The 12686-nt window shown below is 48.2% G+C and overlaps 1 protein-coding gene across 2 annotated transcripts in view; it reads right to left on the bottom strand.

Moving 5' to 3' along the window:
* Positions 1-12686, bottom strand: part of Fstl4 (follistatin like 4) — a 466097-nt gene that overhangs the window by 112043 nt on the left and 341368 nt on the right. For both annotated transcript variants that reach the window (XM_029483851.1, XM_021176957.2), the window contains exons 5-6: positions 10697-10890; positions 6907-7030 (exon numbers count right to left, since the gene is read on the bottom strand). In XM_029483851.1, the coding sequence (XP_029339711.1) occupies positions 6907-7030; positions 10697-10890 (318 nt within the window). The remainder of the gene's footprint in view (positions 1-6906; positions 7031-10696; positions 10891-12686) is intronic.

The following is a 12686-nucleotide window of genomic DNA, read 5'->3' as shown; positions in this document are numbered from 1 at the left end:
CAACCCTGGCCCTCCCTCCAAGAGTAAGTTTAAAAAAAAAAAACACCAAAGCATCATATGTTAATGAGGTGGGGTTTTTTTTTTTGCAATTTGTGTATAATAGATTTTCAATAACAACCTGTAATTAGTTAATTTTCTACTATTCAGTTGCTCTGCACTGAGGCCATTGAGAGCTTCAGGCTGGGATCTTTAAAAGAGGAAGGACTGAGTTCCAGACAATGGCAGGAAACGTTGGCCCTCACAATGCAGTTACAGTCCTTAGGAGGAAACCACTGAGCTGAGAAAGAGGCAGCGTGGCTTTGAGACTTCAAGGTGGACAGAGGAGGAGGAAGAGAAGCAGAGGCAAGCCCAGGGCATGAAGCTCTCGGCTTCCAGATAATGGGGTGTAGGGCTTGGCCCATGTGAGGGGGCGTGAGAAAGATTTCTTGGGGGAGGAGTCTATTGGGATCACCTTGAAGTGTGGGGGAACAGCATGCTTCTCCCTGGAGAATGCAGAGGGGAATGCCAAGAATGTTTAAATACACGAGAAGGTTGTAGAATCATGTGCATGGGCCATCCCAGTTCTGTGACTTGCTGGTGGTGTGACCTCAGGTTGGATACTTAAACTTCACTGAGTTTCTTTCTTTAGCTGAGAAAGCGATACAGCACACAGTGCTGGCTCGTGTTCAACACTAGGTGTCTCTCTGACTGTAAGAGCCCATCATCTACAGTGATACTGATCAAACACAGACGCTGAGTGAGGGTGGTGTGCTGGCTCTGAACCCATCCTCTAGCCTGGCCTCACTGCTCAAAACCTAGGGCTAAATGTCAAGGATGAAGCAATATCCACCTACAATTGCAGTCAAGCCCACCCTCTGTGGTTAACCAGCCGGAGAGAGCTGGTTGGATGTTTGTGGCTGTCTTATTTCACCACCTTGGTGATGAGGAGTCTGAGGAGGTTGGTATGGAAGCCTAGGATGGTGGCAGCCATTATTGGTTCCAGGGGATAAGATGTGCACAGCCGGACTCTGCCTCCGTAGCAAAGATGATGGAAAACCATGTGCAACTTCCTAGTCCGTCTGATTCAGAATCGCTCGGTTACAAGAGCCAGGCCGTACGGAGATCAAAGTTTTCTTTTCCTTTTCTGTATGCCTGGGGCCCCCAAGTTCCAGAGGGAGGCTTGGGTCTGATTCCCACCCTGTCAGCACCTTGGGGTCCCTGGTGACTTGGAATGTTACCACGTGAAGCTCATGTGGCTGCTCAAAACCTGCTTCCTCCCACCCCCAACCCACATGGTTGCTGGGCTTGCCCTCAGAGGATTAATTAAGCGGACAAGTATCTTTCTAAAAAAGTAGGAGACACTGATAATGAATTTAAAGAGAGGGAAAAAAATAGTTCCCACTTAGGTGACCTGCTTTTCCCCCACGATCCCAACTTGAACATTCAGAAAAGTGTAAAAACATGCGGAACTGAGAAGCTTTTTTTTTTTTTTTTTTTTTTTTTTAAGGTGAGCGACTTTTAAGTTAATTGACTGTGATGAACAGTGAGGACTAGCTTGCAACCTGCTTTCCAATAGCCCTGGAGCCTGGGTCTCTGCCACAGCAGGGACAGGTGGCTGTGGGGGAGGAGGGGAGGGAGGTGGAGGACACGTGCAGAGAGGACACTGCAGCCTTTAGTTCCTAGACCTGACTTTGATCTGGGATGTCAAATGCAACCTGAAAACAAGGTTTAGTTGATAGATGGAGTGAGACAGGGAGGCCACCTTCATCTTTCATGCCTGTCACCTGGCTGACCGGGATGGGAGTCTTAGCTCAGCCTGATGGTCAGAAAGAGATGGATGCAGGGGCAGAGGAGATGGCTCAGTTGGTAGAGCGCTTGCTTTGCAAGCATGGGGACCCAAGTTTGATCTTAAACGCCCCTACCTTTATAGCTCAGCCTCGTGGCACATGGTTGTAATCCCACTCTGGTACAGGGGAGGCAGAGATGGGCAGATCCCTGGAACTGGTTGGTCAGCCAGCCTAGACTGCTTGATGTGTTCCAAGCCAGGGAGAGGCTGTCTTCAAAAACCAAGGTGGAAAGTGTCCAAGAAACTCTGTCTGAGGTTGTTCTCTGGCCTCCACACACCTTCATGCATACACATACCTGTACACACACACACACACACACACACACACACACACACAGACAGACACACACAGACACACATATACACACAGAGAGAGTCACAAAGAGACAAAGAGATTTGGTTTGTCGTGGCTAACATACCTCCTGTGTCCTCTTCCTAGAGTGTGGCATCCACCTACTTCCTAAAGTCAGGAATGAGATGCGACCTCACCATGAATCAGTTAGCAGGGTAGCTGGTGGCCATGGAACCCCATGCCATAGCCTCTAACAGGCTGTATGGGGCAAACCAGCTCAGTGAGGCCAAAATGGCTGCGCTGGAAGGTAAGCTTTAGCAGCCCCCCTCTCCATCCCCACCCCAAACTTATCAATACATGTCATTTCTATAGACCAGACACCCAGAGCCATCATCTTTTCATTCGATTGATTGATTGATTGATTGAGACAGAGTCTCACTATGTAGCTAGTCCTGGATGGTCTGGAGCTCAGAGATCTGCCTGCTTTTGCCTCAAGTGCTGGAATTAAAAGTGTGCACCACCACTCCCAGACCGGCCCTGTCATCCTCAGGAGAGCTTCTGAGTTGGCTTCAGAAGGCTGTGGGGCTGGAGTCTCCCTGCAGCCTCTACCTTTCCTGGAGCCCAAGAACAAAACTCACAAAACAGAAGCTAGAAAAGGAAGCCCCAAACACTCAACTTCTCCCTGCCCATCAAGCTGTTAAAATTAAATCCAAAATATTGTTGCTGAGATGTGCAAGATCCGGCTGGCCTTCAGTGAGATTTCTCGAGTGCCCACCGCTTTCTAGGGAATCAGTTCCACCTGTATGTCTCATTTTAATTACTCATTTAAAACTCACCCAGCCATACATCCATCACTACAGCTCTGGGAATTAGGAGTTCCTATAACTTTGAAAAGCTATTGATCCCTGGGTGCTCAGAGCCGCAGCATGTCAGGTCTTTAAAGCTGGGTTAACTCATTTTGTGGCTTCCTCAATGGCTGCAAGTTTACATTTTATTGCATATCTATTATTTGGGTTGGGCTGTGATGAATGGTTTGGCTGCCTGGCTCAAAACAAGTCCAAGGCGACCGCAGAATCTAATTTGCTTCAAGAATGATGATTCTAAAGCTTTTCAAATAATAACCCGGGAATGGGAGAAGCAGACATTAGGGTGCCCTGCCTGAAACCTATGGTTGGCGCTGAAGGGACAATGTGCCCCTTCCCTTTAGTGGCTCATGTTTATAATTGACCTTCATTAAGGAAACTACCTGTCTGTCTTCACAGGTGGGAGAGATGCTTGCATTTCCTCCGGAGCAAAGCCAAGAGCTTGCAGGTTGGCTCCAGATCCATTCCCAGGATCAAGGAAGTGGCACTGTCAGCCAAATAATTAATTAATTACTGCTGTGACAAGCATCTTAAGGAAGGAAGGGTTTAATTTGGCTCACAGTTTGAGGGGATCACAGTCATCATGGCAGGGAGGTCACAGCAATAGGACTAAGAGGCAGCTGGTTATATTAAACCCACAGTCAGGAAGCAGAGAGAGGAACTCTAGTGCCCGGCTTGCCTTCCCTTTTTCAAGCAGTCTAGGACCCCAGCCCAGGGTAGGTCTTCCCAGCTTAACTAACCTAATCTAGAAACTTCCTCCTTCCATGCCACAGGCATGCCACAAAGTGATCTAGACCCTTTGCAGAGGAGTTGGAGTTTTGGCAGCTTCCCTGGAATGTATCGTGGTTGTTCCTGGAAAATGGGCTACCTCCTGACTTGGAGAATAAATCTGGCTGTGGGCCCTTCTGATGCTGGGTTCCCAGTCCATCTAAGTTCTGAGGGACTAGTATTATCAAGGGAAGTGTGTGGGATGCTAGTGATGAGCCAAGCACTGGAGTCAACAGGGAAGGTCTCTCTAGTGATGGTCAGGTCTAACACTTAGCATGTGTCTCACTGAATAATAATAATGATGATGACAATGACAACAATAACTTTCCCCATTCTGGGTACCTTTTATGAGCTATGGATATCTGAGGTGTGGATTTAAAGCCACTGACCACTCAACTGTGTGTTTACAAAATCCCTGACTATTTAATAGTCGGCTCCCTAAGCATTTTTAAATTTCAAGAATTATTTTGGGGAATAAGCTCTTGATGCTCCAAACAGGTACTTCTAGCAACAGGATGAGCCTACAAGTCATTCACGCTTCATCATGAACCAGTATCAGCAGATTCAGGTTTTGGTTTTCCTAGTTGGCATGGATGAGGATGCAAGAGACCAAACATGGCTGGTCATGGTGCATCAATCAAAGCCTTGCAATGGTGGTTGGATGTAACCCTGGATACTAAAGATGCTGTGAACCGGAACACCTTCTCTTCCTTCACAGAACCACATCATGCACATGGACAATTAATTACTGCTGGAAAAATCATTTGCTTTTCTCTTTTATGTCCTTCAAGTGTTTCTTCTATCAGCCATAAATGCCCCTTTTGCCATCAGAACAGAAGAGCTGCCTCTTGGGAATAGCCAGAGCTCAAAGAATGTTGCTATTTTTTAGGGATACCTACTTGGAGCGATGGAATTCTAGATGAATGCTAGAAGGAAGGATCCTAAATTCTGTGGCTGAGGGTGTGGCTTAGGTATCTTCAGCTTACACTGCCTCCCCAAGGCTGACCATCAGGTGCTGGGAGCTTGCAGGTCACACCCACAAGTATATCACCAGGCTCTCATACCACGTGCTCTAAGCAGACCCAAGTAACCTTGAATTATAAAGGGGCTTCTTCCATTTAGGACAAAGCGTGTTCTTCTGGTATCTAGTGTGGGCCCAGCACACTAGCCAGCTTCTGCTCAGTGTCAGTCCACTGAGGTTAGCACTCATGTCAACAAGTACTCCTAGAGTTAGCGTGATAGAATCTCTAAGCAGGTCATCTCCAAGTGTGGCACACACCAGGGAACCCCAAGAAGAAGCCACTCAGAGCACCCCTTCTGTTTTCACAAAGGGAGAGAGCAAGCGTTAACATTATGGTTAGCAAGTTGATGTAGGAAATGTAGTCGCAGGGGAGGAAGAAGCCGTCTCTCACCTGAGACCACAGGACTAACACTGACCTACGGCTTTTACTCCTATAAACCTGCCCACTGCTTCCACTTCCTGAAAGCTGTGTGCATCGCTCTTCTCCCTTGAGAAGTGACCACCTCCAATATCCGCTTAGACAGCAAGTCCTGTTTGCTGAAGATCAAACTGTCTTAACTAGAAACTGAATTTCAGCTTCTGTAAAACCCGCTTAGTTCCAGGAAAAATCTCCTTTGGGGGGGTGAGGATAAAGACCTCCCTAAGATGGTCGCAAGATTACGACATTGCCTAACTGAAGGGACTCTGGCCAGCTCAAGTGTGGTGGACATGTCTCTGGCCCTTTTCCCCCATTCCCTCTGCCTTATTAAAAACCATTAGATTATGTCCCTAAAGCTACTCACAACGCTATTCTCTTACTTGATTACTTCCTCCTCCTGATGCTGACCACAAAGTCCCAACCATCAAAGTATTGAAGTCCAGAAATCAAAAGTCCCTTTTGGCTCACCTAATTAACATGCCCAATCAAAATTAAACACCTCACCCTAACACGGGGTTCCCTCTTTTCCTTCATAAACCACCATTGACCTGTGGGCCACATCTGTCTCCTCTCTATCCAGAGGCTGTCCCTTGTCCACCAGGAAAAATATGCCTCCTTCTTCTCCCTTATTCCCTCCCTCTTCTCCCTCATCCTTTATCTCCTGCCTTTTCTCTTATCCCTGCCCTCTGTCCCTAGGGGGCAAATAAATCTCCTTTGTATTGAGAACTTGTGTTGAACACTTTTCCTTTCTCCAACCCTATGGCACAGTTCTGATCGAGGCTGGGCCTCTTTAAGCAATAGCTAGAGGCTATAACAACTTGTTAATTAATGAATGTTTTCCTGAGAATTGCTCATTAGGGAGGGTTGAGAGGCCCTACCCAACCCCAGCAGAAGTACTTGAGTAGTGACTGGTCTCAGCTTCTGCCTGGCCTTGCCTCTGGCATCTTTCCAGTTTCTCTCCAAGCCAGGCTACCCAGTGGAGCTGGGCTGCCTCTGTGTTCATTGCTGTACATTCCCCTCCTAGAGGAAGGAGGGAAGGTTATGACTCAGGAAGTAAATAAAACAAGTCCAGGAAGCTCCTGAAAATTAAATGACTCACTAGACACCCCCTGTGCCCGATTTATATAAGTAAGAGAAATTGCAGGACAGAAGAGACTCCGACAAGCCCACCTGCCTTCAAGTCCTACAGGTGAATCATTGCCTGTGATCTTTGGCTTTTCAGTGGTACTGGCACCTTGGAGTCGTCCAGGCTCCTTTAAGTAATCCCAATAACTCCCCGATTCACTAAGCTGAACTTGGAGTCATTTCTGTGGTCTGTCACTGATACCATAGCTGAGGTAGATAAACATTTCTTCATGCCTCTCCAGAAAAAATCACACGAGTAAGGTCAGAGGATGATTGTTACAGCCCTGCTGTTGTTATGCCCCTGAATCCCATCATCAATGAGGATACTTTTATGCAAAAGGCAGCGGGTTGGCGAGTCCTCTCCTTTCCACACATCTCCTTTTGCCCTTTTCTCATAACTCAGGCTTGTACAGACCAGTTTCAACCTCTTTCATATTTAAGCCAAATCCACTTGGAAGATGGCTGAGGCCAGGCTCACATGTCCCAAGTACCCACCGTCCAGGCTCCTGATGCCACATCAGCAGCACAGCACAGTACGGATACCTGAGGAACTTAGTCCCCACGCTCGCAGCCCTGGGCAGAGGTCTCACTTACGGAAGGCTGTGTAGAACTCTCCAAGGGTCAAGGAGCCATCGCTATTATAGTCATCAAATCGCAGGAGGTCGCCGGGTGAGCATCTGTTCAGTGAACCGTCCATGTCCTGCTCCTTTAGCACATACTGTGAGGCGAGAAGAGACAGAGCCAGAGTCACCAGTGAGCTCGGCATCATGGATGTTGCTGGGAAATGCCCCAGATCTAGCGGGGATTCAGGGTATGGGAGCGGATGGATGAAGCTGAGCGAATGTGTTCTGTTGACACGGGCATTGCCACATCAATGCCTCAGACCCATGGGAATAGCAGAGCCCTTCCTAGGTAAGGCTCATGGATATAGCAAAGCCTCCCCTGGGTCTGTGTGCAGATGCTGACAGTGTGTGTGGACAATATAGGCCCAGCCTCCTTTTCCTGGAGGGCTGCAGCCTGAACTGTTCCCCTACAGAAATCCCCATCCCGACTAGCCGTATGGGATGAACTTGCCTTCTCAGTTCAGATGTACAAAGTAAGCTGGGTTTCTAGGCTGCTCCTGGTGCATCTCCATGAGAGTGAATTACCCAGCCAACCCCAGCCTTTTTGTGTATCTATATGCCTGGCCTTTCTCCCTTCCCTCAATGCCCTACTCAGGGCAATCCTGAAGCCTTGCAGGTTGAGGCACTGGGGAGTACTTAATCTCTGGTCTTGTCTGGTTTGAATCCCTCATTTTATAAATAAGGAAACAGAGGCTCAGAGAGGGAAGGAAGGGCCTGTGGTCAGGTCTGTGGTCTCCCTGACTGTCAGACAGCCCCAGGCTATCTAAGTGAGGAAAAATCTTTGGGGGTTTTAAAATTATTATTATTAGTAGTAGATATTTTCTTTATTTACATTTCAAATGTTATCCCCTTTCCTAGTTTCCCCTCTGAAAATCCCCTCTTCCCCTCCCCCTGCTCCCCAACCCACCCACTCCTATCCCTGGTCCTGGCATTCCTTTGGGGCTTCTTGTCTATCACTTCTGATAATGGAGGGCCTGATCATGAGAAACCAGCTAACAGCTGAATCAGGGTGGGAACCCAGGTCACTATTTGTGATGCTTAATTTCCATTGTCAACTTGACCAGAGTTGGAATTACCTCAAAGACACCAGAGAGCTTTCACTGAGGAGAGAAGACCCACCCTAAACATGGGCTGGGTACTCAGACTGAATAATAGGGAGAAAGAAACTGCAGAATTGCGAAACCTGCCAAACACTGGCACTCATCTGCCTCTGCTTTCTAGTGAATGACGTGGGGTGACCAGCGGCCTCATGCTTGTGTGGCCACATTTTCTCACCACGACAGACTGTGTTCCCTCAAACGGCAAGCCAGAAACAAACTCTTATCTCCTAAGTGGCTTCTTGATAGGTTCAGATCATAGCGATGAGAAAAAGAACACACCACATCCCATCTCTGTATCCACTCCCCTCAACCACACACCCACCCTCACCACTGTTAGAGAGTTGACTCTCCACAGCACATGTCCAGAAAGCAGCTGCTGACCAGATCTGTCTCATGTTTCTGTTGCTGTGATAAAAGACCCCAACAAAAGCAACTTAAAGGGAGAAGGGGTTTTTACAGTTCTGGGGACAGAGTGCCATCGTATCATGGAAGACATGGCAGTGGTAGAGAGGGAGTGGTGGCAGAGCTATCAGGTGGCAGAGCAGGATGCTGGCTGTCAGGTTACATCTCCACTCAGGAAACACAGGCTGAATGGAAGATGGGGTCAGGCTACAAGCCTAAGCCCACTCCCAGAGGCCCACTTCTTCCACCAAGACTCCATTTCCTTAAGATCCGACAATCTTCCCAAACACTACCATTAGCTGGGAGCATGCATTCAGACACATGAGAACATGGGGCCATTTTATGTTTATGTCACAGTAAAACCTGAGCCTCCTCTGCCTTTTATGTCTTTCCAGGGCCACCAATGTCACCCCTCAGTCAGGGTCCTATTTAGGAGCTATTGGTGGACTCCTGTGGATTCCTCTGTGGTGATGGTTTAACCGAAAAGACACAGAGGCTCAAGGGAGATGCTACAAAGAAAATCAAGAGAGAGGAAATGATTTTATTTTATTTTGGAGGGGTGGAGGTAGAGGCACTTTTCCTTTGTTGAACATTCCCAGTTTGGTTTGCTATATTAAAGGCAATTTAATGTGATAATGTTTAAAAAAAATGACCCTTCACCCAGAAGTGAGGGTGTTCGATAAGAAGGAGATCAACCATGACGCCTTGGATCAATCTTTCGAAGATGGAAATTTCCCTTTGTCTATTTCTACATTGGAAATTGATTAACTTTTCATAGGACCAACGAGTTCTTCCCTCCGGTGCCTCTGACTCAGTGTCAAGGCAAGGCCCACATTAGCTGGGTTCTGCTCGGCGGATTTATGAGACAGACTTTAAATATATTAAATTTTAAAGAGGAAATCACAGTCCAATTACCATGCTTGTTAATGGCTTCAAGTGCCTCTGGCTACGTCTCTGCCAGGTTAGAGCAACGAGCCCAGGAAGATCTGTTGGGAGCCACTCGGGCTTGGGAACCAGGTGCTCACAGCTGCCTCTACCCAGGGCAGGCTGATGTCACTTGCCCTGGGCTTCCTGCTCAGGTCGTGGTATGAGGAATAACAGATGGGGTGTGTTCCTGGCAGGTAATCATAATTAGCAAGGCCTCTGGACTTTCTCAGAGCCATTCTTGTCAAATGAGAGCTCCTAGCCATGCCCTTTGGGGTCTTAGCTAGAGCTGAGGGATGAATAGCACTAATAGAGTGGGGGTTTGCTGGCCTGATGACACCGTGCCATCTGTGGGCAACAGGCCTGGGATGCTTGGGTTTGTGTGGTGAGTGGGACAGAGACACTGGTTACTTGATACCCTAGAGTCACAGACTCCTCACCTAAAAACATCTGTAAAATGGGATAGTAGCAGTCCTGACCTTACAAGAGAGGATGCTGAAGGATGAAGGGGGGTGGGCGATGACGATGATGATGATGGTGGTGGTGGTGGTGATGTTGCCGCTGCTGCCCATTGATGACCACTGAGAACATCCTATGTGCCAAGTATGTTAAACATGTCACATGTCTTACATGTTTTAGCACCATGAATTCCCATGACAACCCTGAGGCGATGAGGTTCATGGCTGAGAAATTGCAGCCTAGGAGTGAGGGGCCTCCAGAGACTCACTAGCTCATGACTAGCTTTGAACCCTGTATTCTTGGCTGCCGCCCTACAGAAAAGGCTGTATTTGTTCACCCTGGGCATTCTTAGACTAGTGCCTTTGCTAGGTGGACACAGGGCTTCCCACAAGCAAAACAGTCAGGGGGTTGGGTCATTGACATTTGGATGCTAGAGAGAACTGTCACTGGGCAGAGGCCTTGGGGACCCCCAGACTGGAGTGGCAAAGATGCTCGCTGCTGCAAGTACTGTTCTTCTTTGACATTCCTTCTGTAGAAAATGACAGGCTCAAAGCGCCAAAGACTAGTTTTCTAAGGAAAACACCAGTGGGCAGCCCCTTTGAGGGAGGCGTTCCCCGGAAGCCAAGAAAGCATCAAAACTGGCTTGTAAACCTGGGCTGAGGTGGCAGGTGGCAGGAGACAGAATTCTGTGTGTAAGACATTCTCAGAGGTGCTGACAAGCTGTGAGTCCTAGGAAGGGGCGGGGGGAGAGGGTCCCCTTGGCAACTGGTGACAGAGACAGTTATAAACAACCTTTCCCACCACGGAGCTCAAGTGATCTTTCACCATGCACGCACGCAGGACATCTCCTCGGCTCCACCTGAATGCCACACCCACCTGAGCCAGCTCCAAGCTGCCGAGGTGCCCATTGCCATCGGCATCCAAGTCCTTAAACAGTGACTCCACCAAGAGGCGCTTCTGGGAGGCGAGGCTTTGCCTGGGGGTTCCTTGTGGGAGCGGCTGTCTGCGGCTCTGGAGTGCCAGGAGGACATTTTTGAGACGAGCATAGCCAGCCATGGTGCACATGTCTCCTGGAAAAGAGAAGACAGCTGTTACGTCAGGTGCACCCTGGGGGCTGGAAAGAATGTTCTGCCCATCAGTCAGTTTATCTCTCTCAGTCACAAACAATTGTTGGGACATTTCCAGTGTGCAGTAAACAGTGCCACCATCATAGAGTGGGGCTCACGTGTCCATCTGCCCCATCACCCAGCCTACTGATATTTAAGCCAGATATCATATACCAATACTATATGAACCAGAGGGAGTCTGGAAAATTCTTCCAGTGGAGTCTGCAGCTGTTATCTCACGGTTGGGGGAAAGCCAGCCCCAATTCTATTCTGTCACAGTCTGCCTTTTGTCTTAATCCTATTTTAAAGGCTGCTTTTGAATGCTTGGCCTCATAGATTAGGGAGTTTTAGTTAACAGGGCTAATAATCCCTGCTTAAGGTAATTAGGTACACTCCCAGAGCTGGGTTACTTGAAAACAAACATGTGTACACAAGTCCACGACCAAGAAACAAAAGGAAGCTTTAGGAGATTAAACCGAGCACACAGCCCATTAGTCTTAGACCTTTTATCACGGCGGTGCTCGCTGAACGCGTCGACATTGCATGGTTCTTTGGCAAATGAGGCCTGTGATGCACTGTGACATGACATGGTTTATCTTGCTGGTGACGGGGCCACCATACAGAGCGCAGCCAGTAAATAGGGGGCCGCAGGGATGTCACAGAGCAGTGCTCCTCCAGCTCTGCCTCCCCATCCAGCCAGGGGATACAAACAGTTCCTGGGCCTGGCTTTGTTGAGACTGGGGAATGCTGATGTGAGCTCCCCCACCCTCCATTCTATAGAGAAGATCAAGGGGTGCTAGGTCTGGACTGTCTGGGGTCAGGGTCTCTTCCCTTGAATTCTAACGCCAGTTGAAGGTGCCAGGTTAAGCTCTCAGGGCCAGCTGGATAGTGAACAGGTTTGAGTTTGGGAACTCCTGGCTTTGTGAGTCCCAGCTCTGCTGTTTCCAGGTTGTGTAACCTGGGAAAGGTTAGCACAGGCCTCAGTGATTTCATCTGAGAAATGGGATAATACTGCATCCCACAGGGGGGATATTATGAGGGTTAATTAACATGGTCACACACATCTTTACTCTGAGCCAAGGCTCAGTGATTGATAACTACTCTCCCACTTTCAGTTGTTAGAACCTCCATGGGGAGAGCAGGGATCCACGGGAGAGCAGGGATGCACGTGAAGAGCTGTTTTTCTCTCCTGCCCTCCCTCTCTCATTGGAGAAGCCCAGACAGCCCACCTACCCTTCCCTGCACTTGTTTGTGTTTCTAGATTTTCTTCCAATTTGGGGTCAATTGATTCTTGTCAGAAACAAATGCCCATTACTATTTCCTTTGTGTGTTTATTTAGAAGAAAAAAAATCAATTGCAGTGTTCAATATAATCAAATCTATTTGCTCCCCGGGAGTCACCATGCTCAGGCAGTGGGGCTCCCTTCCATCCCCCCTGACCTGCTCACATCCTTCTCGTGCCTAGCAGGTGATCCATTTCAGAGAGCTCCCAGGACCCATAAGCTTATGTATCCCATTTTTAGATGTTCATAGCTCTGGGTTTACTTAGCAAGGCCTCCATACTGAGCATGGTCTCATGGCAAAGCCAATATGGCTGGAATAATATGTCTGGTGGCTGGATCTCTTTCTTTCTTCTTTCTCTTTTCTCTTTCTTTCTCTTCTTTCTCTTTCTCTTTCTCTCTCTCTCTCTCTCTCTCTCTCTCTCTCTCTTTCTCTTTCTCTCTCTCTCTCTCTCTCTCTCTCTCTCTCTCTCTCTCTCTC

The sequence above is a fragment of the Mus caroli genome, chromosome 11, assembly GCF_900094665.2.
Source record: "Mus caroli chromosome 11, CAROLI_EIJ_v1.1, whole genome shotgun sequence".
Lineage (NCBI taxonomy): Eukaryota > Metazoa > Chordata > Mammalia > Rodentia > Muridae > Mus > Mus caroli.
This window is presented reverse-complemented; position numbering and strand designations above follow the sequence as displayed.